The sequence below is a fragment of the Nanorana parkeri genome, unplaced genomic scaffold (assembly GCF_000935625.1).
Source record: "Nanorana parkeri isolate BGI_ZX_2015 unplaced genomic scaffold, ASM93562v1 scaffold25, whole genome shotgun sequence".
NCBI classification, from domain to species: domain Eukaryota; kingdom Metazoa; phylum Chordata; class Amphibia; order Anura; family Dicroglossidae; genus Nanorana; species Nanorana parkeri.
Genome location: NW_017306293.1, coordinates 2,172,947 through 2,196,329, shown reverse-complemented (window position 1 = coordinate 2,196,329; position 23,383 = coordinate 2,172,947). Strand labels below are relative to the sequence as shown.

The window sequence follows — 23,383 nt, the reverse complement described above, 5'->3', positions numbered from 1 at the left end:
GAGAAGGGGGGGGGGGGGGGGGGGGGAGAGTCATTAATTTTTCCCTAAAAGGCCTTGCCCTTGGCAGACATGAACTCTTCTCCCAGTCTGAGTCACTTCCTTCACCTGAGACCTTCATTGCTCTCTGGGTCTCCACTTTTCCAACTCCTGGAGGAGTTTGTAATTTATGGGCAAGCCGCTCTTGGCCCTTTTGTAGGCCTCAGACCATAGCGGACACAAGCGCCCCCCTCCTCAGCTACTCTTCCAGAGTGTGTCTGATTTTTTTTTTTTCTCTAGCTGCTGCTTCACTTACAGAGGGGGATGCGGGTGATGATTGAGATGCAGAACAGAAGGAGGCTCAATCTGCTGATATCTCTACCAAGCTAAGGGATACAATTTCAGTCCTTATTCATGCAATGCACACTTGCCTTGCACAGCCTGCTTCTGCCTGTTCTAAGGTCACCAGCCTAGGTTCCTTTTAAAAAAAATGCCAGTGCCTGTGAAGGTGTTCCCTGTTCACTCTATCCTTGAGCCTGTATTTAATGGTAACTGGCTTCAACCTAAAAGATAGTTTGTTCTTTCCAAGCACTTTTACCTTTTATTGAGGAGGGGTTCTTGTTTTTAAGGACTCTAGAGATAAAAAGTTGGAAGCCCTCCTCAAAGCTTTGTTCTCTTTGGATGGTCCTGGTATGCAACCTGCTGTCATGACCATGCCAGTGTGCCACACCTTTGCTGTCTGGACTAAGCACGTGGCTTGAGACCTGGGATCCATTCTGACAGACCTTTCTATCCTCCCAAAACCTGAAGCTTCTGCTTGTGGCCTTATGCTATAGCATGGATGGATCAGTGCATATTCTTTGTCAAATTCCTAGGATGAGCCTTCTTTTGGTAAACCTGTGGAGCATTCTTTGCCTCAAATGTTGATCTGCGAAACTTCCTTGCAACAAGTGGCTTGAGAGGATGCCCTTTGATGGGAAAACACCTTTTTCGTGCCTCCCTTGGACACCTACATCGAGGAAGTCCACTGAAGGATAGCATACACCCAAGAGTTATCCAAAAAAGAAAGCACAAGCTCCCGCGAGTAAGCCTTCAGATCCTGTGATAGAGTTTCTTTTGTGTGTCTCAGGACATCTGTCAGCCCTCTTGGCTATCCTGATTCATGCTTTTAAAATTGCTGTCCTTCCCTCAAAAGCAGATGGATCTGTACACTGCTGTCAGCATCTTCCCTTTTCAGAGGCCACCCTTTGAGCCCAATGATATGCCCCTGGCTGACTTCACTCGCAAGGTCGCCTTCCTTGTTACTATTACCTCTACGAGGCGAGTCTCTGTGTTAGCAGCCTTATTCTATAGAGAGCCCTTCTCACGGGGGTTTCCTTCTTCCATCTTAAAGTGTATTTCCACTTTTGCAGCCAAATTGGGATTAGGACTTCTTTTTTTTTTTTCTTTTATAAACATGTTCTCATTCACATAATATAATTTTATTTACTGGGTATCCACAAATGGCAGTCCTCTGCAGTAGAGCTCAGACTGGGACTAGCAGCATAAGGAACCATCAGTTCATGTTCTGACAAGAGACATGCTTATAGGAGGAAGAAGCAAAATGACAGAGCTGAGTTGATCAGTGTGATAGTTTTTCTTCACTGCTCAGTCATGTTGGGGAGAAGACCCATAAGTCTTTAACTACAGCGGAGAAAACAATGGGGCCTCCTTCTCTGCCAGACAGAACAGAACCATGTAAGCTCAGAACTGGATGCACAGCTTTACACCAAATTCTTTTCTATTTGTTACCAATTGTACTTTCCTTTTTACTTTCCTTTCCCTTAATTTTAGTTAACTTTTATTTCTAAAGACCCATATTTAAGGTATGCTTATGTATGCAGCTAGGAATTGTCATCCTTTTCTTAATTCTTTACTGTTAAATTAGGTAACATAGGAGGTAAACTACATACTGTATCTGTGCTGCACAAACTGTCACACTCTAGGCTTTCTGCATTGGTGGGTCACATGACCAAAGCCCATGTATGTCAGTTTTTGGCTTTGGTCATGTGACCCGCTGCTAGAGAGTCTGGGGCCCTGTTTTTTTTTTTTGTTTTTTTTTGTAGCACAGGTTTTTCATCTCCTATTTACCATTTGTTGGGTTATAAAGAATAAATTATACTTTCTTAGTTTAGTACGGCTTTTCCTTAATGATCATTGAGGCCATTCTATTTTCCATACAGTGCTTTAATATTTGTATGTTTTTTTCTATACAGGCTCAAATGGAGAAAGAGCTAGGCAATGAGGCGTACAAGAAAAAAGATTTTGACACTGCACTAAAACATTATGGACAAGCCAGAGAACTTGATCCAGCTAACATGACCTATATTACAAACCAGGCCGGTAAGTTCCTCTGTAGCATGTCTATCAAAGTGTATCTCTGGTGAGGAGTTCAATCCCTGTTAGGAAGATTTACTTTCTCTCTCTCCTGCTCACTATGTCCAGTCACTGGGACTCAAAGTGAGTAATAATCCAAAAAAAGGCCATTTCCCTTACTTCCTGTTGTTCAGTGGGATACAGATGGCAAAAAAACTTGGCATGGGTTTAAACCACTCCATGCTCTTTTGTGTAAAAAAAAAAAAAAAAAATGTTTTGGCTTTTGATATACTTAAGGTGTTACCACTTGTTGATGAAATTTTTAGTGAGTGATATATACTTCATGAATGTTGCTGATCAGTTTTGTTTTTTTTGTTCTTTATTATCTAGCTGTTCATTTCGAAAAAGGAGATTACAATAAATGCAGAGCATTATGTGACACAGCAATTGAAGTAGGAAGAGAAAACCGAGAAGATTATCGTCTGATTGCAAAGTAAGTGTGCTCAAGAGATAGGAAGTTGTTTTAACTTTCAGCTGCATAGAAGTGCTTAGACAAGTTATATCCATTGTTTGTCCTTCCATCCCCAAGTTACATCCCTTGTTTGGCTTATCTTCATTTATAGACTCAATGAGTTTTGCTCCAGAAAGAGGAATGCTGATTTTAAAAATTCCAAGTCCTAATTTCCAATGCAGTCTTAGAATTTGGAAGCGTGTCTTCCTAGATCTAAAGCTGGGTACACTTGGAGAAATTTGTGACAGATTTCTATCATATCTAGGAAGAGAACTATCTTGTAGCGTATCTAAATCTAAAAAGGCAAGTATAATATATTGCAGCTTACCACTCCTTAGATGTTGCAGCTGCATTTATTTTTTTAGGCCAAAACATTTTCATCAAGTGCATAAAAAAAAATGTAAAGCCACATAATCTAAAGACTGGTAAGATGCAAAATATTTTCCTTTTTTGGAAGGTTTAGATACGCTTTATCCTTTTTTCCAGTTTCCTTGCATTGCAGGCCCCTAAGCCATGACTGTATTGATGTGTGCAGCCCCTACAGTAGCTTGTCTTTTAAAGTGTCACAACAGACCACTTTAATTGTAACTTGGTGGCATTGCTAATGTTTATGGCATTGTTTTCTCCTCTCTACGAAAGTTAACACATCGGTCACATTTCAACATTCTGCGATCTACATAAGCTACAGTGACTCATAACCTACTCTTTTGTCTATTGTGCAGAGCATATGCCCGCATTGGGAACTCCTATTATAAAGAAGACATGTACAAGGAAGCAATTCAGTTCTACAACAAATCTCTGGCAGAGCACAGAATTCCAGAGGTTCTCAAGAAATGTCAGCAGGTCAGCATGTGTGGAGACATATTTATGAAATGCTGTTACATTTGTCAGTATGTAACTTTTATGATGAACAGTGCACGCAATGTACAGTAGTTGTGCTTTGTAATTTTCATTCCTAATATTGGTCCTCTACTTGAAACAAAAATCACCTTGGTGGATGTTCATGAAGATGCTGTGCCAGTGAGTTAATGATGCCTGCATCTGGCTTTGTCTTTAGGCAGAGAAAATTCTAAAGGAGCAGGAACGCCTTGCTTACATCAATCCTGAACTGGCTCTTGAGGAGAAAAGTAAAGGCAATGAAGCTTTTCAAAAAGGTAGGCATTTCATTTTAGAAGAATAGACTGGGCAGGTTGAAAAACCACCCTAATTGCTGTTCCCTTATGAAATAAGGAGTGCTGACAGCCTCTTCCAGCTCTGCTCATCTACTTCCCCCATCCCTGTCTATTCACATCAACAGAACATTTCTTTTTCATATATCCATCACCTCATGCAAGTCTAGGGGCAATCGGACTGTGCATGCATGTCTGACCAGCCATATAGGTTTGTAGGCAAATTTACTTGTCAGTACAAGTGCTGTCATTGTCTGCCACAGACAACTGGCTGTCAGTTTTGCGCTTGTGTGCTATCAACAGTCTGCTCACTGAACTCCTCTGTGAATCCTAACATCTTTATCATTTACATTAGGGAATATTTATACCATGCATGATGGACTTGAAGAATGTGAAAAAAATTTATTTAAATGGTGTAGTCAAATCATAGTTTCTATAAATCCTAGGCACATATAAATGTAAGGAAAAAATTATCCTTTCTGAATAGGAAAGAGTTGGTTTAATTTTGTGAAATGATATTACGATATTCTGTATGTCCTGTGCTATTTCTATGAGAGTGAAAACTGAAGGTGTAACTGCATAAAATCTGAAGCTCCGTCATGGTGCGAAAGGATTGATCTTGGCAACCACTGTTTTTTGTATACCAAGCTTGGCTTTTTTTTTTTTTTTTAAATTGCCACACTGGTTCTTATCAATCATATTGTATCACAATTTGGTCTATGAAGATATACATTCTGTGGCAGGAATTTATCAAAGGGTTTGTGACTGTTATTCTTGCAGTCGCATCTTGTAAAATAATGCTAAAGGAGAGCAAATGATTTTGCGTTCTTTTTCCTCCACCGCTACAACACTTAAAGTATTTGCGACTGGTGGATACAAATAGCGACAAGACGCATGATCCACACACTTATGGCAGATCTGCGATAGTCCTCTGCGTCTGAAATTCTACAAAGAACAGTCACATGTTAAGAAGTCCTTGGTAGGATTTCTTAAAGTAGTGCCGGCTGTTTTTATCCTGTCAGTCTTCTCAATCCTTCTATAACCCTTGCCTGTGGAAAACAGCTCTACGTACCCTTCCCCTTTCTGTCTAAAGTTTGACTTCCCATATTAGTGACTGGTATGTGAAAGGGTTAAAGAGAGTCAGAGGTTATGCTGTGGTCGTTCGGGAAAGCCATAAACTGTGCACTGGCACACAGCATGAGGAGATGTTGCCGGCATTTGCTTCTTATTGCAACCGCTGCAGAGACTGGATAAAGAGATCATTTATAGATCAAAGGATACAAAGTAGAAGAGTCTTCCCTGTTTGCAATGTCTCCCCCATGTTTCACACTCTTCCTGAAAACTTTTCCTACTCATGTAACCCTCATCTTCTCGTGTCTCTCCCACCCTCGTTCATTTCTCTTTGTTATCCCCATCCTTAAATCTTCTCAAATCTTCTGTCATAGAGCACGCACAGTAGCCGAACTTCTAAAAGCTCCGTGCGAGCAAAATGAATAAACGTGCGACCTGCTGTTCTACTACATATTCATGAACCCATATACCGTAACACTAGATTCATTCAGTTGCACATTGCGGACAAATTCTGTGTTGCGACAGATTTTATTGTCGCAGAATATAGGACTACAATGATAAACCCCCCCCCCCCATTGTATTTATTTAATATTAATAAGCTGTGATTTTGTTTTGGGTTTTTTCCTTCTCTGTAGGAGACTACCCCCAAGCAGTGAAACATTACTCAGAAGCAATTAAGAGGAATCCAAAAGATGCCAAACTGTACAGTAATCGAGCCGCATGCTACACCAAACTGCTGGAGTTTCAACTTGCTCTTAAGGTGATTAGTGAGAACATTCTAATAAAATCTGCTTTTACTCTGGTCACTTAAGGGGAGTTGTAATCTTGAAAGATTTTAGAGTGCAAAGGATTAGAACCCCAGTGACAGTGGTTACCAGTACAGGAAGTGAGGGAAAAATCTCCACGGGTCTGTGGACAGCAGTAAATACCTGATGGAGGTTTACACCCTTCCACAACTTAAAAAGAAAATGTTGTTTTTGGGTTTTTTTCTTTCTCGTTTGGAGTTCCACCTTTTTTTTAAATGGACATTTTAAGACTACTTAAATGAACTTGGTAGTACTGACACGCCCTATATCCTATTTTGTTTTTCCTTTTTATATCCATGTGTTCCTTTTACATTCTAGTGTGCTGCTACTTTCAGTGCTGGTTCACACCTGGGCGTTTTTCAGCGCTGATCGAAGCGCTGAAAAACGCTCAGCAAGTGAAATCCCATAATTTCCTATGGGCATGGTTCCCACCTGGGCGTATTTCAGCACGCAGAAACGCGCTGAAAAACGTATTGCGCCCAAACAAGTACAGTAGCTTCTTTTGGGGCGTATTTCCGCGCGTAGCCATTGATATTCCCGAGTGTGGCTCGGGGTTAACAAAGCGGTAACCCTGAGCCACACTCGGGAATACAGCGTAGGTCTTACCTTGTCCGCGATCCCCGATGTGTCCTCCGGCCGCTTACGGGTTCCTTGCGAGAGTCCGCGTCGCGGGGGGGCAGAACCGGCGGGAAAAAAGATGGAAAATACAAAACATACCGCCAGGGAGGTACAAAAACAAGCGTCGAACGCGCGTTTCACTGAACTAAAAAGCGCATGAAAAAATGTGCCTATAGTACGCCCAGGTGTGAACCCAGCCTTAAAAAATTTTTGACTCAAACATTTTATGTGAACTTTCTAGTAATGTTCTTTCATTTACAGGACTGTGAGGAATGTATACGACTAGAGCCTGCATTCAGTAAGTACTCTAACCACAACTTTTTTTGGGGATGGCTCCATGTAGAAATAAAGCATTTTAAGTCTCTGTTCCTCGGAGTACCTGTGTATTTTGAAAACTGTAAAGATTTCCGTAATCTCTTTGACCGCTAGACAGGTTAAAATGTGTGTCTGTAATGAAAGAGATGATTAGGAATAACTGCCTATGCAGTTTTACATCTCTATAAACATTCTCAGACTCGTGTGCACGATGTTGTTCTACAATATGGCTTCCGTGAGAAATGATGCAAAACGTTCTTTAGCTAGTAACTTGAGAACTTTTGAGTTGCTCTCAGTTAATGGTAGAGCTCAGTTAATGGTAGAGCTATCATCTCCTATAACTTGTATGTACCAACTTCTGGTGTGTTAGGGGACAGAATAATTGAATGGGGAATGTCATCTCTTTTATTTAGTTAAGGGCTACACTCGCAAAGCTTCAGCACTGGAGGCCATGAAAGACTTCACCAAGGCTATGGATGTTTATCAGAAAGCATTGGATCTGGACTCTGCATGCAAGGTACAGTATGCCGTGTAGCGTGACCATGTTATTTACTACTGTATAGTTAAAAATTGGAAATCCAACACGGCACTTTTTTTTTTTTTTTTTCTCTTTCTTGGCATTGGTTTTCTATAAAACAATCACAGTAGTTTTATGGTAAGCCCCCTCGGCAGCATATATGCACCTTGCACCCCTGCTTTTCTGTTTAGCTGCCCAGACCAGGAAAACAAAAGCAATGTGTAGTTTACAAATAAATGTGCCAGAGCTAACAGGGATATGCACTGCTTCGCCACCCCTATGTGAAAGCACTGGACCAATCGGGAGGCATTTAGCACTGTTATTGCATGGCAGCAGGGGAGTAAGTGACATGCTCACTCATACCTGGAAGTGCCAGGTATTTTGACATTTGCTCCTGGTGGCTGAATGTGTGCTTGTTCAGGAAAGATGAGTATGTGTTGCTGGAGAATAGACCCTAAATAAACCTTTTACTTTGCCCTTCATGGGTAAAGGAAATGTATACTATAAGCACTAGTGACGAGGTACAGTTGGCCTTTGATTTCTCCTAATATTTCTACATGGCAGTTTCCATAATATAGGACACAAATATGCTGACTGTAGTCAAATCAAGTTCTAACAGTAATGTGCTTTTTATGCACCGCATACTAATAACTCCCACTGCACACACTGGCTATACAATGAGAAATCGTGTCAATGACAAGCAACTAGACTACTGTACATTAAAGTGAGGTTGTCTATTTATAGAATGGTATATTATTCATATGAATAGATGAGCTAGAAATAAAAAATCATTCTTTAGTACAATTTAGTGGATTACTCACCTGTTCCCTGTTTGCATGACAGCTTTTTGCTGACTTTCCAAACCGAAGTACTGCAATAGTTTTTATTCTCTGTTCTAAGAAATGTATAACGGAAACACTTGAAAAGACTTACTTTTTAATACTGAAATCTGTTTAGCCTTTTGCAGCATTATTATGAGAAATTGCTTTAATACATTGTATTCAATTAACTGGAAATAAAATGATCAGAATCAAATGTCAGATATGGTGGAGTGGTGACGGGACAGATCACTATCAACTAAAATGCTAAAAATAGGTTACAACAGCGCTTGCTAGGCACTTGATCAATCTGAAAATGTTGATTTAGAATGATAATGACACGCAGGTAATGTCTTTTGACTTTGCCACTAGAAGGTCATGTTCCGTTTGCCATCCATGGATAATTATACACTGAGTGGCCAGATTATTATGACCGTGTATTAGTACTTCGTTGGTCCACAAGATGACTTCGTTGGGCCGCCTCGTGACTCCACGAGATGTTGAAAGGTGATGCGAGGAATCCGACACTGCACTGTTGCCCTTCTGTTGTCTTGTACCAGTCTTGCCACTCTCCGTTCTGCCCTAACATTGACTAGTCGCTGCCGGCCACAATTCGCACGTTCAGACCCAGATTTTCGGCTGACAGTCCAGTCTTTAAACACTTTTAACAGCTGCTCTTGAACATTTAACGAATTCTGCGGATACTCGCTCCATTGCTCCGAGTGCCAACAATCATCCCATGATCAAAGGCTGTTAAATCGTGTTGTTTTACCCATATCTTCAGATTTCAAAGTCCTTATTAGTTTTTTTCTTTATATACAGAAAAATAATAAGTATATAAATAACAACATGAATACACAAACACTAAAAACACTTTAAAAAAAAAAAAAAAACAATCCCCAAAACAACCATTTCTCCCATCCCCTAACCTCCCCCCATATACATCCACATAGATGAGTCATAAAAAGGGGCGAAGTGAAAGTAGATAAGTATGCGCTTAAAAAACATTTATCTCCAACCTGCATATACCCATCAGTGCGTTCAGTACATTATTTTTAAACTACCCTAAAGATAGCGTAGTCATTATCCATTCATTAAAATGCACAATTCATTCCCCTTCCCCTTGTACTTTATAGTCATTACTACTTTATATTTCTGTACAAATAGGAGTGGCTAATAACGCTCTTATGTTAGTCCAGGGTGTTTCACCCCTTCTTTTTCTCGCTAACTTCATATATCGTTTCTCACGCCATTATAATTCATCCAGGGAGACCATATTGCCTCAAATTTCTTTTCATTATCTTGAAGCCTACTATTCATCCTCTCATGTATCATGATCCATTACATTTTTGATTTAAACTGTTTAAAGGAGACACTTGGTGCCTTCCAAGCTTTCGCTATATTGATTTTAGCTGCCAGGAAGAAAAAATGTATTAATCTGTCCTGTGCCTTAGTAATCCCTGGGATCGGAAAGTTCAACAGTGCATATTGAGCTTCCCTAGTGACATGTACCCTCAAGATTTTATAAATAAGCGCATATACCCTATTCCAAAAGGGCTTGATTTTTGGGCATTGCCACCAAAAATGATATATAGTACCCGAAATGTGTGCATCCCCTGAAGCAAGCTGAAGACACACTCTGGTAAATCTTAGCCAGCCAGGAAGGGACCAAATACCACCTAGCCATCACTTTGTAGTTTGCTTCTATCAAAGCTAAATTGATTAAACCCAGGGATCCCCGCCCACAGCAACGTTGCCAGGCCTCCCTAGGAACATCAATTCCCAGGTCTCGTTCCCATGCTATCATATAAGGCAGTTTCTCCTCCATCTCCATCAGTAGAGAGTAAATCAAAGAGACACCCTCCCCCCCCCTTTGTCTCTCCTCCCGCAAGCACCATTTCTCATATGCCGTAGTGAACTGTCTGTCAGGCTCCGGGACCTTTAGCGACGCTAGAAAGTGGTGCAACTGCCTGAATCGAAACGGTTCCGCTTGGGGCATATGTAGAGTCTCCTGGCAATACCTCAGCGTCGCTCCCTAAACCCCTGCGCTATACAATATAACCCTTTGTCCTGCCACCAGTGAAACGTCCCCCGATACCGCCCTGGTGCGAACTTAGGGTTGCCAAAGATAGTTGCCAGGGGAGTATGCCCTGAGGCAAACTCCCCACTCTCCCTCACCCCATCCCACACTAGTAGGGAGTGCGAGAGCGTCGGGGCTAAGACCGTCTGTCTTTGTCTCGGGGTCATCCTCTTTAGTTGGTCAATCGATAAGCCCGAGGCAGAGCGAGACTCCGTCGAGATCCAGTCCAGCTGGTACCCCTTATTATAAATCGTAGAGAGCTGTGCAATTCGTGCAGCCCTGTAATACTGATATAGATTAGGAACCCCTAATCCTCCTGTTTGTCTCGAGTTATACAATACTTTCTTTGACAACCTGGCCTGCTTGTGATCCCAAATAAATTTAAATATACATGATTGCAATTTCTGTAGGTCCCGTTTAGGTACTGCGATGGGTAGCGCTCTAAAGTAATATAGTATTTTCGGAAGGATGGTCATTTTTATGGCGTCAATGCGTCCTATCCAGGACAGATTAAAATGCTTCCATCTAACCAGTTCTTCCTTTAGTTGGCGATATATAGGAGAATAGTTTCTACCATAAAGTTCCGGAAAGGACGCTGTGAGTTTGATTCCCAGATATTGGACCGCTTCATCTGCCCAATTAAACGTAAAATTTTCTTTTACCCTAGACCATATTTCCCCGGGAAGATTCACATTAAGGGCCATAGATTTAGACGTGTTAACGCGCAATCCAGATAGCTTTGAGAAGAGATTCAATAGTCTCAATGCATTGGGTAATGTTATCAGGGGCGAAGTAATAAACAATAAATCATCAGCGAATAGGGCGCATTTATGATCGCTCGGGCCACATCTAACTCCTCTAATATTTATGTTTTCGCGTATGGCAATCGCTAATGGTTCGATTGTCAACGCGAAAAGCAAAGGGGAAAGCGGACAACCTTGCCTAGTGCCCTGATATATCGGTATTATCTCTGACAAATACCCCTGCATCTTTTATTTGTGTCAATGGTTGGTCGTATAATGCTCTTAATATGCTCCTAAAACAAGGACCGAATCCCCATCTTTCCAATGTTGTAAATAAATAATTCCATGAGACCGAATCAAAAGCCTTCTGAAGATCTACTGATGGGAACATACCATATTGAGTGGGAGTCCCATCCCAGCTTGAATGTAGCAACGTCATGATATCTACTGCCCTTCTAGTCTGGTCTGGTCCCTGTCGTCCTGTTATAAACCCAACCTGATCTTTGTGTATGTATGTATGTCGGTAAAAAAGTTTTCAATCTATTAGCCAAAATTTTAGTCAAAATTTTTAGATCGTTGTTTATCAAAGATATTGGCCTATTGTTCGAAACCTCCCCGGGATCTCTATTAGGTTTGGGTATAACTGATATAAATGCCCTATTGAGGGCTCGATCTAAATGCCCTCCCGTCCTGAGATGATTAAAGAACTTCACCATTCTTGGAATCAAAACCTCTGGAAATGTTTTATAATATGCTATCGACAACCCATCTGGGCCTGGCGCCGACCCAAGTTTTGTCTGTTTTTTTTATTGCTGCCTTGATCTCTAAATCCATTATCGGGTCTTCCATAATTAACTTATGCTCTAGGGAGAGACCTGGCAACTTTATACTGTCTAAAAAAAAATCTTTCAAGCTATCACCTGTTGCTAGAGTGTGTTCCCGATATGTCTAAATAATATGAATGGAATTCCGTAAGTACTTTACGTGGATTGAGTGTGTGTGTGCCTCCCGAGCCGCGTATTTTAGGGACGGAGTGAGTCTTTACTTTAGGGGCAAGTTTATTCGCTAAGAGCTTTCCTATTTTATCCCCTTGTGTATAAAATGTATTTTCCGACCACCGAATACTCTTCTTTGCTTTTGTAGTTAGCATTAAGTTTAGTTCAAGGTGGGTTTTCTCTATTGCTTTTAGCAGTTGTATTGATGGCATTGCCTTATGTGCTTTGGACAATTTCTGGAGTTCTGAGTCCAGCTCTTTTATATGTTTGCTCGTTTTTTACTTCTGGACGCTATTTCTATAAGGCGGCCCCTTATCGTAGCTTTATGGGCAGCCCACACCATAGTGACCGATATATCGGGTGTCTCATTTTCGTTAATATAATTCTCTAAATGTGCATTTATTTCCCTTTTGCATCTATTTTGTTTAGCAACGATTCATTCAATCTCCAACATTGTGTTTTCCTTGTATCTATAAGTGCCTCACATCCCATTATTACTATTGAGTGATCTGACCAAGCTGCCTCCTCAATTTTAACAAAAGATACCAAAGGTACGGAGGAAGCCTGAACCAAAAAGTAATCAATCCTTGCATAACTTTGGTGTACTTGTGAAAAATATGTATAATCTTTACTTGTGGGATTTAATTCCCTCCATATATCTATTAATGAGTGATAATTTAATAATTTCGCAAAGTGTGTGCCAACTTTCTTGGAGTAACCCCTCTTACCTTTAAGCTATTTCTATCTAAAGTGCTATCTAGTGCTAAATTGGAGTCTCCTGCGCAGATTACTACGCCCTCACAATATGGTAGTAATTTATCTAGCATATCCCCAAAAAATGAGACCTGTGCAGAGTTTGGTGCGTAATATGATATAAGTGAAACTAACTTATCTTCCAAGTGTCCCTTCAAGAATAAATATCTACCCCCTGGGTCCCTAATCTCCATCAGAGAGTGAAAACTGGTCTGAATGGAGAAACAGATGGCCACTCCCTTGGTCTTTATCGGGTGCATTGCCCAGAAAAAACTTCGGGAAATGTGTATTCATAAACTTGGGTTGATAACTTATCGGGAAATGAGTTTCCTGTAAAAACAGAATCCCAACTCCTAATGAGTGGTAATGCTGAAAGGCCATTTTCCTCTTTATTGGAGAATTTAACCCCCTAACATTGTGAGATGCAAACATAACTGGTGTCTTAGCCATCATCCTGTCGTCTTCCTTTTTTTCAGTGTGCCTTTATGGAGTAAGTATTTTCTTCTAAATTTTTATAGTATATATCAGGGGGAGAGAGATACCGGCCTTCCACAACAAAAACATAGTTACAAGACTTACACACAACAACCAAAAAACTAATTTCTTGAGCAGGTTCCCCTCCCACCCCGACTTCGAGGGTATTGACCCCATGTCAATACACGATCTAACCGCCTTCCCGGGAGTTCCCAGGGATCCGGTCAGATCTAGGCGCACCACCACCTAGGACGGTCAAGTCCCTACTCTCATTAAATATTATTAACTAAATATACTTTCAACTTCCTTACTGAGGAGGAAAAAAAAAAAAAAGGGACAGATCACTATCAACTAAAATGCTAAAAACAGGTTACAAGAGTGCTTGCTAGGCACTTGATCAATCTGAAAATGTTGATTTAGAATGATAATGACACGCAGGTAATGTCTTTTGTGCCGCCCACAGGACGAGCTGTGACGGCCGCACGGCGCCCTGGTTGCCATGGCGCCCTGTGCGGCCGCACGGCTCGCACACCCCTAAGGCCGGCCCTGGGTCTGGCCCTCTAGCAACTTCAGCGCGAAATAGCTAATTTGCCTACAAACGTGAGGTGGTCATAATAATCTGCCCACTCAGTGTAGTTCCACAAGGTTGATTGGTGGGAACCAGATGCAAAGGTGTAAATGCGTTTTGCAGTTGTAAGTGAGGAAGAATTATTTAAAGGAAACCTGTCACAAGGTTATAGGAAGCAGTGAAGGATAGTCTCGGGTCTTGTTGTCGAGCCCGTGTACCTCTCATTGTACACTTGATAGGGCAGTTCCTTCTAACCTTTTGTTGCCTACCTTGTTTACTGGATACCCAATTGTAGAATGCTATAAAAAAAAAAAAGATATGGTATGCACTTGCCTGACATATTACACATGTAAATGCTGTTGAAGGAAGCAATTTTCAGATCTAATCTGATTTACGTATACACACAGGAAGCAAGTGATGGTTACCAGAGGTGCATGATGTCACAGTACCACAGGAATGACAGTCCAGAAGATGTGAAACGCAGGGCAATGTCAGATCCAGAAGTGCAACAGATTATGAGTGATCCAGCAATGAGACTGATACTGGAACAAATGCAGAAGGACCCACAGGCACTGAGCGAGTAAGTAAATACACAAATGGTTTGCTTTTTGTCTTGTCTTTATCCTTTTTCAGGAATTGGGGCCGGACTGGGCTGGGGGACAAGGGTGTTTTTGATCATGAAACAATGAAAATTTGGGAAAGGTTGACAAGATAGAGGGAGGAGGCTAGAAACCGATGTTCCTGCAGGGAATTGAAAGTTGAGGATAAGCACATTCACAAGTATAGAGTAATGCAGTGCTGGTTAAGGTAAAGGGTAAGTAAGGACTTGAAGCAATCCAAAGACCTAAAGATGGCCCATGGTGACCAAATGTAGAGGAAGAATTCCTCTTGCTTTCTCTTGCTTCGTTCAGCAAGGCATATTGGAAACCGTTTGCAGTTCCCCAAATATCTGCAGATTTGGCTCCAACAGACAGCTGGATCTTTGTTAAATAAAGCGTTAGTTCATGCTTTGTACAGGTATTAGGCCTTCAACGTAGCTGAGGCTGCAATCAGCGTTTATGCTAATTGCTCTCACTACTTTATTTATAATCTGTGAGTCCTTTTTTTTTTAAATCTGCGTTTTCTCTAATCTAATTTACTAATGGTTTTCCATTCCAAGTAATATCAGAACTCGTCAAGCTGATACAGAATAAACCCTCATGGCTTACCTGCTTTATTTTTTTTTTCCCCTCTGCAGACACTTGAAAAATCCAGGAATTGCTCTGAAGATACAGAAATTAATGGATATTGGGTTAATTGCCATCCGGTGATGAATCTCTTAGCATCCCCCTTGCCTCATGTTAAGAGCTGATGTCCTCATCCCCCTGATGCTGCCCCTGTTTTGCTCTTCACTAGTTGTGGTGCAGTGGAGAGTTAGGGACTTTATGAAAAGACTGCTCTGTGTACAGCAGAGCTGGGGGGAGAGATCCATGCGTCAGACACTCTATACGCATCTTTGTTCTGCTACTCTCTCCCAGTTGTTCAAGTTTATTGACCTGTAATAATGTAATAAAGACAAGCACGTGATTATATATGTGAATCTGTGTATTGCTTCATTTGCTAATTTCCTTATTCTATAACATTTTCATAGGTCTGATGGAACTGGGAAAATGTATACATATACATTTGTATAGGTATGTTTTGGCGGGGGGAGGAATGTTTCCTGACATTTTTTTGGCCTCCCTGTTGCATCTGGGCACTGTCTACAAGCTCTCCGCAGCGACATGACGTCAGGTACATAAGGCTCATGATTGGAGGAAACCTGTGGGCTTGTCTCTGCAATCGGAACTTTCACTCGTGAGGCTAGTTTGCAGAGGTGTCGGCAGCTTCGCAACCACGTTAGTCCTCTCGGCCCCCCGTGTGTAAGACGCCCCTCCATTTTTAGGTAAATATTTTTAAGAAAAAGTATGGTCTTTTACATGGAAAAATACAGTAAATATTTTCGTCTCAATTTAGCTTGAACTGTTTTATCATAAAATATGAATAGCTGAAAACCCAGGAGTTTGAAGAACGCCAGGCCCTGACTTCTCTCATTTTTTTTTTTTTTATATTTATTGGATAGAGTGGGAAAGAATTATAACATCTTTCATGTTCATGTGTCTATTGCTATTTTGTGACCCCCTTTTTAGAGTGGTTGAGGATTAGAGGGTTTTCTTTCTTTTTCGTTAAAGGCAAACGGGAAACCTTAAATCTTTGGGTTATACTACTGTCTACAGGACTATTGGACGTTGGTAAACAAAGAAGAAAATGTGTGCCAGCCTACGGTGTAACCCCTCCAAGTACCAGCAGCTTTCATTTATTTGCTAGTGTCCTAGGAGGATGGACGTCTTACATTGATTGCTGCTCGTGGTTTTATCCACTAGTTCGAAGCTATCTGGCATGGTCGTCCTCATTCTGGCTTTTGAATTGTATTGCAACTGGACCCTGCCGGACTGGACATTTGAGTTTGGAGGTGACCCTTACGCACTGGGCTCCACCTGGGTACTTTTGCAGACTCTCCTTATTTAAATTGGCTGCTGATTACTTTCCAGGTCAAAAGCTGTTGGCGTTGCCTCTGCATTTGCCCTGTCCCTGAAGACTCTGTAGGACATTTTGGGCCGGACACCGGAAGTGCACTAATTTTTATTGGTTGCTGGGTGGAAACAGGCTAATTTTATCTGGTGCCCCTAGCACCCTTTCCACTAATTGGGTCAGGGACTGCTTGCAGTGTGCCCCATGTCTTTAGCCTAAATCATGCTGTCCTCTGATTTTAGAATCCTCTGGGTGGGCTCTGCCAGACTCTCTGATTCTGTTGTCCCAAGGACTGATTGGCCCTGCTGCTTGTTGAAGTTCAAGGTCTAAGATGTGGATGGCGTATTTTGATGTGAGGCTTGCATCCCAGGAGTTTCTCCATGGGATGGATCCACTGTTCCATAGTTTATGGATCAATGTTTGATTCTTAGTACCATCAAGGTCTAAGTATCTGCCCTTTCCAGTCTGTTTTTAAAAGACCATTGGCTATCCATACTCCCATATGTGGTCCTACCAGCCCAATCCCCTTTGACTCCATGGCGTTTAATCTGGTTCTTTTGGTGCTTTAGAGGCCCCCGTTTGAACTTATCAGGAACCTTCCTCTACGCTGACCTACAAGGTCATATTTGTTTGTAGCTATTACCTTGGCTAGGTGAGTGTCTGAGCTAGCAACTTTTATCCTGCATGGAACCCTTTTTGGTTCTGCATAAGGACAAGGTGATATTGCGGCCCAGGACTTCCTTTTTGTTTCCAAGGTAGTCTCCACTTTCCACCTTAATCAGGACATTGAGCACAGGTCATTTGCTCCCCTACACACTGAAGCCAAGCCTACACCATCTTTGTTTTCAGTTCCCCCTTCCTAGTTATAGCAACTCTCCACAAACTTCTATCACATACAGATTTCATGCAGAGGACCTGAATGCTTGAGGTTGTGGCTGCATACTCTCGCCACATGAGGCCGGCATTGTCGTGAACCAGGAGGAACCCAGGACCCACTGCACCAGCGTAAGGTCTAACAAATGGGTCCAAGGATTTCATCTCGATACCTAATGGCAGTCAGGATGCCATTGTCTAGCTTGTAGAGGTCTGTGCGTCCCTCCATGGATATGCCTCCCCCAGACTATTACTGACACACAACCAAACCGGTCATGCTGAATGAAGTTACAGGCAGCATAACGTTCTCCACTGCTTCTCCAGACCCTTTCATGTCTGTCACGTGCTCAGGGTGAACCTGCTCTCATCCCTGAAAAGCACAGGGCCCTCAGGCCACCCTCATGAAGTCTGTTTCTGATGGTTTGATCAGAGACATTCACACCTGTGGCTGCTGGAGGTCATTTTGTAGGGCTCTGGCAGTGCTCATCCTGTTCCTCCTTGCACAAAGGAGCAGATACCGGTCCTGCTGGTGGGTTAAGGACCTTCTATGGCCCTGTCCAGCTCTCCTAGAGTAACTGCCCGTGTCCTGGAATCTCTTCCATGCTCTTGAGACTGTGCTGGGAGACACAGCAAACCTTCTGACAATGGCACGTATTGATGTGCCATCCTGGAGGAGTTGCCACACCTGTGTAACCTCTATAGCAGGGGTGTCCATCTAATTCTGGTAGATCGATTGGAAGTTATATTTGGCTGCTCCGTTTGTTTTGGAGCTCAGCTGCTGCTGGCCAGGTGCAGTTCTCAGGCGTGGCCAGCAGGTGGCGCTATGTCCCACCCAAGCTCCTGACACTGTAAGCAGCCGTGGTTCACAGAGTACAGCATGCAGCTGCTCCACTCTGAGGAATGTTGACTAAGGGCCCATTCACAATAGTGGTGCGTTCATCGCACTCGCACCTACCTGTGTTCTGTTGCGGGAGGTGCGTTGCCTTTCGTTGGTAGATATCATTGAGCTGGTCCTATAAAAAATAGATCTTAAATTGTGGACGCCCCTGCTCTATAGTGTCCAGGTATCACCTCATGCTACCAGTAGTGACACTGACTCTAGCCAAATGCAAAACTAGTGAAAAACAGTCAGAAAAGATGAGTAGGGAAAAAAATGTCAGTGGCCACCACTTGTAAAACCATTGCTGTTTTGGAGGTCGTCTGATTGTTGCCCATTTAGTGCACCTGTTGTTAATTTCATTAACACCAAAGCAGCTGAAACTGATTAATAACCCCCTCTGCTACTTAACTGACCTGATCAATATCCCAGGAGTTTCATCGACTTGATGCTATACTGTGATTAAAAAGTGTTCCTTTACTTTTTTGAGCAGTGTATATACAGTAGGGATGCACTGATACCAAGTACAGTACTCTGTACAAGTACAGATACTTTTCGAGCTCCAAGACTAGACTAGAGGAAAATTCAAAAGTTAGGAGGCAGCTGTCATTTGTAAGGAGCACCTGGGACTTGTACATCTCGGTTTTAATGTACCATTTTGTTTTTATAAATATAAATAAAGGGATGCACAGATACCATTTTTGCAAGTACAAGTATTGATACATTAGGGGAGGTGACCTGCATTTTCCTTTTTTTATTTTAAGATGCTTTTTATTGGTGTTACCAAATGTTATACAATATATACACAAAAAAAGAAAAAACAAACCAGACAGACAACCGGGTTAACATAACCCAGGAACAATTGTCACACAATTGTCATAACATACATGTTATGCTTGCAGACTCCAGAGCGGAGGAGAGAGTCTACAGGTAAAATGCGGGGACCTGCATTTTCACTTTCTCTTACAAGTCTTCTCCCCACCCTGTAACTGGACAGTGAAAAAAAGAAGCAGCACCCTGATTAGCTTGTATATGTTACTCTGTTCTCTCCTCCTGTTAGCATTATCTTTATGCAGGTTTTCTTCCTCCTCCCACTCTCATAGCTTTTCTGTACAGGTACTGCAAAAGGCTGATGCTAAGTCAACTTAGGGTGCTTGCATTATTAAAAAAAAAAAAAATATTAAAGTGGAAGTTTGCCACAATCCAACCCTCCTATATGTTATGTGTTCCAATTCACACAACATAATAGAAAATAATAATACAAATTTTTATATATATATACTGTATTACCTTTTTAGATGTTGCAGCAGGCAAAATTACTGAATCCAAGATTTTCTGAGCACCTTCGCAGTGAACTGTCCTTTACAGAAAGACTTTGGACTGAAAATTAGTGGAATGTGTTTCTCTCATTAACATACATAACATGTAGAAGCCAGGCTTCTATCCTTTAACCCTTTGTTAGGACAAGCAGTGTTTAAATCTACATTACACATTATAATGACATCAGGCAGTACAGTACAGACAGTAAATCAACTCCGCTGGGCTTACGTTCTTCAGAAAAAGTGTTTCAATACACTTTTAATACAGGTTTTCAAAATGACAGAACAATAATAACCAGTGTCGGCCACAGGAGTTTAAGTGATGCATCACTGTTAAAACAGAAATCTGTCACCTTAGGTTCCCCCTCCCATACTGTTGGGAATATGTATCATAGTAGTAGATTTCCAGATTGCTTATTATTGGTTAGTTTACATTTAGCATGGTTAGTGGAGGCGGGTTGCTGGTGCTAAGGTGTGAAGTTAGATAAGAATGACTGGAACTCGTCTTGTTGCCAGAGCTCCTAGCTCAAATAACCATTCCAATGGACCAATGTTTAGACTGAGGTATGGAAAGGGCCAGCGGCTGTGCAAACTCTCAGGTAACTGTGTGGAATCTCAAATGGGCTGTGCGGCCTCTCAGGTGGGCTATGCGGCCTCTCAGGTGGGCTGTGTGGAGTCTAAGGTGGCTGTGCGGACTCTCAAACTACCCCCAATGTGCCGCGCTGTAAATGTTTAGTGATCTAAACATGTGTGAACCAGGCAATATAGCAAATATATCTATGAACAAACATACAGTGACAAGTGAATTAAATCTCAAACTAATAACAGGTCTTCTCAATCATTAAAAAAATGCATTCAAACATAAAACATACTTTTTCAGCATCCAAAGAAAAATAGTCTCACTGCATCAAAAATGATCTGCGGTGTGTTAATGTGTGCAGGGTTGTCAACACTTCACTGCTATTAATTACACCAATTTCACCTCCACTTGTGAATGCTCCCAAAAGACAGTCCCTCACCTTTATCAGACCCTCATGAACAAGATGTGATAACGCTGACCCCCTTTGCCTGCTGGTCGGCGGGATAAAACCCTTTCTCATACAGCTGTAAAAGTTGCTCTCCATGTCAGCTGCTTTGACTCCACTGCGTCAAATTTGCACTGCTGGTCCTGCTCGTTTCTCTGCTCCCACCTCAGCTCCACGCAACCAAAGATCACAAACTTCTTTTCTTCGCAACAATGTGACTCATACATAGTTACATAGTATTTGAGGTTGAATAAAGACATTAGTCCATCAAGTCCAACCTATTAGGATCTCATTCTAGGAGTACCCGTACCCCTGTATATTACGGTCCCTTAAGAAATCGTCCAAAAGTTTCTTGAACAATTCCACATTATTTGCTGAAATCACCGCCTGTGGCAGTGAGTTCCAGACCCTAACTGATCTTACTGTGAAGAACCCCCTTCGCCCCTTGTGCTGGAATTTTTTTTCCACCAATTTTAGGTGGTGGCCTCTAGTTTTTGTAACGGAGTTAATTTTAAACAGTTTATCGCTAATGTTGCTGCCACCATTAAACATTTTGTACATGGAAATCATATCCCCCTTTTTTTATGCCCATAGCCCTCAGCTTGTGTAGCAAGCGTTTGTGTGGTACCGTATCAAAAGCCTTTGAGAAATCCAGATATACCACATCCACCGGCTTACCTCCGTCCATATCTCTACTTACCCCCTCATAAAAAGTTAGCAAGTTAGTTAGGCAGGAACGTCCTTTCCTGAACCCATGCTGATTGTCATTAACTATCCCGTTTTCCTGAACAAATTCTACCAGATAATCCTTTATTATGCCCTCTAGCATTTTACTACAGAAGATGAAATGGAATCCATAGTGTAAACTCCACAATGGCACTTCCCAAAGTACTCACTCATGTGAGCTGAGACCTCACCCCAAGCTGATCAGTTTTATATACATTTACAACATTATTGTGGTGGGGTTTTTTTCCATAGTGTAGACCAGTGGTTCCACGGTAAAATTATTAAACGTTGACCGGTCCGCGGCGATAAAAAGGTTGGGGAGCACTGGTGTAGACTGTTGATTTACTTCTTAATTTTATTTAAAATCTACTTACATAAAATGAAGACTACTGCAAATGGCTGTATACAAAAGAACTACCAAAATCACAGCAAGCTAAAAGCATTTCACCTCCTCTGCTCCACTTCAGCAGCCGCATCTGTCAAGAAATTTAAAGTGCCGGTATTGACACTTGGTGTTTTGTGCCCGGGTGTCGGCTGGCCTGAAATCCGGACTGTCTGGGTGAATCCCGGACAGGTGGCAACCTGGGAGGGCCAGGGTGGGATCTAGTGGAAGGATCCATGCCAACTAGTGTCCCTATATAGCTTAGCTGTTGAAATAATCCCACTTAATTAAGTGCCAGCAGTCAACATTCCACCAGAGATAATGGAGTCCAGATTCATTTAAACTTATGCACAAACTCATCAAGGATTGTAGCCATTTTTTTCATTCAGTAAAAACCACATCATTTTGTGTTTCACTTATGCAATCGTAAGGTTGGAAGACCACCATGACTTTGCCAAAACTTGTTTGGCTGCTGTGAATAGAAACGTCAGTAGGAGAAAATGTGAATACAATAAAAATACCAAATGTCCATGGCACACTTTCAAGCTAGCCAACAAAAAACAAAACCGTTTCAACTACTCAGGTAAAAAAAACAAGTTTTTGTTGCATACATTTGCAAATACACTTCGAAGCTAAACTGCTGCACCAAGACACATCTAAAAAGTGTGGTCCCTGAACCAAATTTAACTTTTGAGTTTGCTGTGGAACACACCTACTTGTTGCTATGAGACAATAAAAAAACATGTCTTTTCAGATTGTGAAACAAGCCACTTCCTCTTGGGCACAACTATGTTATCGTATTTAAAAAAACTTTAAAGGTTCTTAACCTGCAAAAAAGGAAAGTACAAAATATCCATATGCAATAGTTCATATTTGCTCAACTGAGAAAAAAAAGTGTTTTTTTAACATTGTATTTTTACTCTTTGCAGTAATGACAAAAATAAATGTATATCCCTCATGGGTTCTATTGGTAAGATAACTGTGCTTGGGTTCCTGGGTCTGCATATTTGCTGCGGACATTATGAGGGGTTCCCACACTCCCACACGCTTTTATATCATGGATTAAGAAGAAAGCAGCAAGAAGAGCTAGAACATATAAAGGTGGTTGGTGACCATGATTAATCAAGCAGCACAAAAGGAACCTCAAAGTGTAGATGTTTTCCGGCTTAACACACATTAATATTCAAACTAATAGCCAATAAACATAAAGATATAAAATAGAGACAAGCATGCAATACATATTAATTATATAGGATATTTCTTTAAACAATAATGTTCGGGCAATCAGACAAGCTTGATCAGAAGGAAGAGGCTGTCTACTAGAGGTGCTGGAAGCATGTCTCATAGCTGACAACCAATTTTCCAAACTGTCACAACTGGAATCGTCTACTAGTTAAAGTACTAGTTGTAGTATGCAGGCCATAAGAAACTGTAATTGTTGTAAAGGAGAAGTACTGCTAAGAGAGGAAGCTGAAGGAGGAAGAAGACAAAATCGGTGTGGGTTTAGTGTTTAATCACACAGCAAAAGCAAAGGCGAGCAGAACAACACAGCACACTGGAAATAACTGGGGTATGAGCAAAATGTGTTGTGAATAAGGTCTAAGGAGGCCTCTGAAGACAAGAGAACATCTCTGTGCTGAATCCAAGCAGAAGAGTAAAGAGTCTGAAGACAAATAGACTAAGAGGTCCCGGAAAGAGACCAGGCAAAGGAGGGTTACAAAGAAGACTAAAACAGGCTAAAAAGTGTTAAAGAGATCACAGAGTCACAAAGAGGAAGGCTGTGGGGAAAGGTGAAAAAACAGAAACCACACAGGAAATGTACATAAGGGTAAATTCACCACATATAAAGAACATGTTTTAGG

The 23,383-nt window shown here is 41.5% G+C and overlaps 1 protein-coding gene across 1 annotated transcript in view; it reads left to right on the top strand.

The window, feature by feature from the left end:
- Nucleotides 1-15,340, top strand: part of STIP1 (stress induced phosphoprotein 1) — a 43,050-nt gene extending 27,710 nt beyond the window's left edge. The window contains exons 6-14 of the mRNA XM_018565515.1: nt 2,232-2,358; nt 2,722-2,824; nt 3,565-3,685; nt 3,900-3,996; nt 5,718-5,842; nt 6,768-6,804; nt 7,235-7,338; nt 14,177-14,349; nt 15,007-15,340. Of these exons, the coding sequence (XP_018421017.1) occupies nt 2,232-2,358; nt 2,722-2,824; nt 3,565-3,685; nt 3,900-3,996; nt 5,718-5,842; nt 6,768-6,804; nt 7,235-7,338; nt 14,177-14,349; nt 15,007-15,079 (960 nt within the window). The 3' untranslated portion in view covers nt 15,080-15,340. The remainder of the gene's footprint in view (nt 1-2,231; nt 2,359-2,721; nt 2,825-3,564; nt 3,686-3,899; nt 3,997-5,717; nt 5,843-6,767; nt 6,805-7,234; nt 7,339-14,176; nt 14,350-15,006) is intronic.
- The last annotated feature ends 8,043 nt before the right edge of the window (nt 15,341-23,383 follow it).